Genomic DNA, 5,470 nt, shown 5'->3' with positions numbered 1-5,470 from the left:
TCTCTCTCTCTCTCTCTCTCTCTCTCTCTCTCTCTCTCTCTCTCTCTCTCTCTTTCTCTATGATTCCTTTCTATCTAGTTAATTTATTGTTATTGTTAAACCTAATTGGTGCTTTAATCAGAAACTAGCTTAGCTTAGCTTAGCAGTAGGTCTAAATTAATTACTTACTATGATTTTAGGAGTTAAGAGAGAGTGTGTTCCATTGATTGCAGTTTCATAGTGTCGTTTTCGAACAATGCACCTGATCCTGAGAGGGACGGTGGCGCAGTGCAAGAGTTCTTTGCCAACATGGAAGCTGCTTTTAGGGCTCATCCACTTTGGGCTGGTTGCTCTGATGAAGAGCTCGAAAGTGCTGGTGAAGTTAGTTTCTTTTCTCTCTTTAGATATCTTTGCACTTTTGGTTTTGCTTATTCAGTGCTGTATTTATGTTTTTGATCCAAAACTTAAGATATTTATATTCAATTAATTAGGTACTAGATTGTGGATCACTGAATTGTGACATTGATCCTTCTAATATTTTTTTTTTCTTTGATTTCTGTGGTCCTTGCATTTGGTGCAGCTAAAAATAGTGTAGCTTTAGTCTCTTAGCCTGTAACTTGGGGTGGTTGAATTCAGTTATTTATTCGATCGTTATGACCCACTTTTCCCTTTTCATTTTTCTTCTGGAGGCTTTTTCTTGGATTTTATCTTTGAATAATGATTAATTCTATAAAGCTAGTGTCAAGAAAGTTGTAGAGATAAATTTAGAATAGAAGACGGATTTAGTATTGTGGTGTGTATTCGCACATCTAGTTGCCTCATTGCAAAAGAATGTTTTGTAGCAATCGAGGCAGCAATTTGCTCGTAGGACCGCCCATTGATTATATACCATTGCACAATGTTATGGTGTATTCTGAGATATGAATTTGTTTGAATGAAACTTGCTAGCGAATGTATAGAAGGTTGTTATCCTTGAGCTACAAAAAGGTAAATAAAACTTGAACACCCTGGTTGTCAATTTAAAAATGTAACATATTTTGTATATTCGATTTAACGTATGTTATTTACTAGAAACTAGAGTTTATCTAGTCACTCTGCCTGCCAAGTGCACACATCCCTGCAATTTATGCAAGTATTATTATCAAAGCTCATTTCTTTATAGTTTAGTTAAAATCTTGGACATGCATGAATTAAACAAGAACTTAGTCGTACTTTTTTTCCCCAGAATTCAATGAGTCTTTCGGAAAATTTCTGATTCTATGTGCTTTCTTACTGATGCCACCTTTTTCTGCTGTAAATTTTTTTGTTACTAATTTAACATATAACACTTACCTTGTTAGGTGATCTATTGATCATTGGGTTTTGCTCATATGCAGGGGCTTGAGAAGTATGTCATGACAAAGTTGTTTGCCCGTGTATTTGCTTCTCTTCCAGAGGATGTAAAACTTGATGACCAACTTTCTGAAAAGATGGCTTTAGTTCAACAGTTCATCAAGCCAGAAAATTTGGATATCAAGCCAGCCTTTGAGAATGAAACATCGTGGTTGGTGAGTACATAACTACACATTCATTTTTCTTTTCCCCACAAAAGGAAAAACATATGTAGGTTTAGCAAAACTGTAAAAGCTGCTCAGAGTTATTAAATTTGAAGATTGAACCCTTCATAACAACATATTCTATGATGTATGACATATGCACCTTAATGTTTGTCACTTTGTCTTTCATGATGGATAATATTCTTGATTGGCCAATCTTTTCCTAAGAATCAATTTTATATAAGGCTCTCTAGTTGCCATATTAGTTTGTAAATTTTCAATTTGTCAAATGCCAGGCAAAAGTGCTGGAAGAATTCTTCCAATCTTGAGTTTTTACTACAGCTTTGGCAATCTTTTTCTGTATGTAATCCTGCTTCCTTAAAATCTTATATTTTCTGTTTGGTTTTTATGGCGGCAGCTTGCACAAAAAGAATTGCAGAAAATCAACATGTACAAGGCACCCAGAGACAAACTTGTCTGTATACTAAATTGCTGCAAGGTTATCGGTAACTTGCTGCTTAATGCTTCTCTCGCATCCAAAGATAGTCCTCCAGGAGCTGATGATTTTCTTCCTGTGCTAATTTATGTTACCATAAAGGTAATCCCAATATTTCATCACAAATTGATATGCACATAATTTTCAAGAATAAAATAATTTTGTTCCTGAAGTACAATTTTCTTAGTTCCTGTACCCTCTAAAAGATCATGGGTATGAATTATGGATATTCACTTGTACATACATATACTTGTTTGCCCCTTTTGTCCAAGTTATCTTGTTGAAGAGAGAAATGGGGCGGTCATAGGAGGTGTTTGGGTCAATCGTGGGGGTTCTTTTTTCGTTTTCTCTTGTCAATCTGTTTGTTTTGTGGTTTCCTATTGGAGGTTTTGTTTTTGCTTTGTGGTTGCTTTTGGAGGATATCCTCTCTTGCACTTCACCCTCGTTGTCTTCTAACATATATTCCTCTATTTAAAAAAGCTTTAACATACAGTCTTTTGCTTCTTGAACTTTCCTTAATAGAAATAAAGTTTGTAATTGGGAAGTTGTGTAATACCTTTGCATGTTGAAATGCCTTGTTGCTTGAACCTGTCCATTAATCATGGCGTGACCAATTGGCCATAAATACACATTCTTTGGTTGGGGTGTTTGTTTCATTAATTTATGTTAGTTGCTGTAAACAATTTAGTCCTTTGTAGTGCTTATGGTGCAGATATATTTGACTTTATTTTTGGAAATCTTTGCTATCAAAATTATTTATCTGTTCCTCAAAACTGAAGACTAGTGGAACTGGAAATATATGACAGTGAGAGACATAAACTACAGAATTATACTGTGTTATCGTTTCTTTTTGCCGATGTGTTAACTTGAATGATGGATTTTCTTTTATACATGTTGCTCAAACTTAGATTGGCCGAACATGCCAATTATGCATAAAGACCTTATTTTCTCTTAGAATCTTCTTTTACAGTTAAAACAAAGTTTCTTCTACTAATGATACTTTGCAGGCGAACCCTCCACAACTGCACTCAAATCTACTGTATATACAAAGATTTAGACGCCAATCACGATTGACTGGGGAAGCAGCATATTACTTTACAAATATGCTCTCTGTTGAGTCCTTCATCTCAAACATCGATGCAAAAGCCCTTTCAATGGATGAAAGTGAGTTTGAGAGAAACATGGAATTCGCCCGCACCCTTCTGTCGGGGCTTTCAGCTAGTACACAAGATTCCGGTTCAACTTACCAAAATCATGGAAACCAGCCAAGATCAGAAGCCACCAAGCACCAAAAAAGAGCTTCAAATGATAATAACGATGCCTTATTACAAACTGCTCCATCTCTTCCAAAATACGAAAATAAGAATATGACCCTCGCAGATGAGTCATTAATCACAAAGGTTCCATCCCTCTCAGAGTTGGAGAACAAAGGGGCAAATATGCTTTTAAAGGAGGATAAATTGAATGAAGTTTTCAGGGAGTACCCATATTTGTTTGCCAGTGTAGGTGACCTAACAGTAGGTGATGTTGAAGACCTACTGAACAATTATAAACAACTTGTTTTCAAGTATGTTTCTCTCTCCAAGGGGTTAGGAGTCTCCACTAAATCTCATCCTTCATCATCTAATCCACCAAACAATGTTCAAGTCCATGATGAAACCACAGTAGAGTCAGCATCAGATGGTGGACATGTAGATGCCCACGAGAAATCAGAAGATTCTAATGATTCAAGTAAAAAAGAGGATAGTTCAGAAAAAGTTTCACCAGATGAGGAGAAAACAGTTGAATCTGTTGTGCCACAGGATGAAACAGCTGCACCAGAAGGTGGGACCAGTGTAGAATCCTCTGATTAGTTGGAACTAGAAAAGATCATTTTTTGCCCCCCTTATCATATACCCTACATTTTTTCCACCATCTTTTCATGTAAATTTACTTTATACCTTTGGTTTTGTGGTGCTTGGCCCCTGCTTTGCTTATGTATGGGGAATACCATGATCACTATGCCCTCTGTAACATGTTCTTTATAGTTTTTTAGAACTTTCATGAAATTTCTTTTCTCAACTGACTAGAAATTTGCTATTGATAAAAAAGAAAGTAAAGATGAAAATTGAAAATCCAGTTGTGTGTTCTGCTATCCCTGTATGCAGTGAATAATATTCTCCTCTTCATCATAATATAATAGCTCTTTATGTCTCACCTGAATTATGTTATTGATAGTGGCTGTTCTTCTCACAGTGGCCAGATATGTGTGTGATAATAAGAGATTATGATGAAGTTATATTTAAATAACAATATTCATTAATCATTACTTATCCATAATGGTCTACAAGATTGCAATATTATATTAATATGCTGGATCAAGAAAAGTTATGTAACAGAGGGGACCAAGTTGGGTCTCAGCCATGTTGGAAACATTGTATTTGCACATAATGAACAGTGTGAAGATCTATGAAACATGGAAATTGGGCCATGGGAGCTGGTAACCCAGATTAGACAACCCTCCCCAAAACAGTGCCAGCTTTTGTAGCACCGACTAGATATTATTCACTCTCCAATCAATATCAAATATAAGTAAATAATTATTTTTAAATATGAAATATTTGAGTGTTGATAAAATTAACTACAAAAATACCTAACATTATATTTATAAAAAAAATAATTTTTATTTGATAAAAATATTTAATTGTTAAATTTTTGTTGACTGTTAAAAAATCACGTTAAATTTTTAAATTTTTTCGAGTATAACATTAATTTAGTTTTTCAGTAGTCAATTTTATCAATACTCGAATATTTCATGATTACAAATATGAGTATCATGCATCAAAAAAGGGAGAAAATGAAATAATTCAAGAGTGAGGGAAAATAATGCATATACATTTCTAACTTTACATGAATTGTTTCTTTTCCATGTTTTAAGACTTGATCGAGAATTTGATTCAGAGGCATTAAATCTTGCCTACAATATCAACACAATAGGTTATGCTTCTTTTTTACAAAGCTGGATAGCACCAATGCCTTGTCTCTTTCTCTTATATCCTTATATTGAAAAAATTATTCCCTTAATAATGCAAAGTATTTTATCATATACAAGTTATGGAACCTCATCACTCATTATCCTCTTTGCAAATCACACCTGAAAGATTAACTAATAGTTTATTCATAATCGTGTAAGATTTTCCAATAAATATATTTTTCTTTGGTTGAGCTTTCATAATCTCAAGATCATGTTCTGGTCAACTAAACTTCAGACTTGTCTGACCTAAGCAAGGTTCTTCTCCATGCTTAAACTCTGTCATAGAGACATTTTTGGAAAATGAGCAATTAACTGAACTCCTTCAAATAATGATTTTGTTTAACTACTTTTATAAAAATTTACTACTTTTAAAAGAATTAAGAGAAAATGACATTGATATTAAAATATTCATAAATAGGTGAATTTTAATATGTCTATATTTATGGT

At 34.0% G+C, this 5,470-nt stretch overlaps 1 protein-coding gene across 2 annotated transcripts in view; it reads left to right on the top strand.

Annotated features, from left to right (window-relative positions):
* Positions 1-4,144, top strand: part of LOC107606102 (vacuolar protein sorting-associated protein 9A) — a 4,801-nt gene extending 657 nt beyond the window's left edge. The window contains exons 2-5 of one of the 2 annotated variants that reach the window (XM_021106411.1): positions 209-360; positions 1,356-1,526; positions 1,933-2,112; positions 3,018-4,144. In XM_021106411.1, coding sequence (XP_020962070.1) covers positions 209-360; positions 1,356-1,526; positions 1,933-2,112; positions 3,018-3,863 — 1,349 coding nt within the window. In that variant the 3' untranslated portion in view covers positions 3,864-4,144. Of the gene's footprint in view, positions 1-202; positions 361-1,355; positions 1,527-1,932; positions 2,113-3,017 lie in introns of both variants that reach the window. The other variant, XM_021106410.1, reaches the window with a different exon arrangement.

This window comes from Arachis ipaensis, chromosome B07 (assembly GCF_000816755.2).
Source record: "Arachis ipaensis cultivar K30076 chromosome B07, Araip1.1, whole genome shotgun sequence".
Taxonomy (NCBI): domain Eukaryota; kingdom Viridiplantae; phylum Streptophyta; class Magnoliopsida; order Fabales; family Fabaceae; genus Arachis; species Arachis ipaensis.
This window is presented reverse-complemented; position numbering and strand designations above follow the sequence as displayed.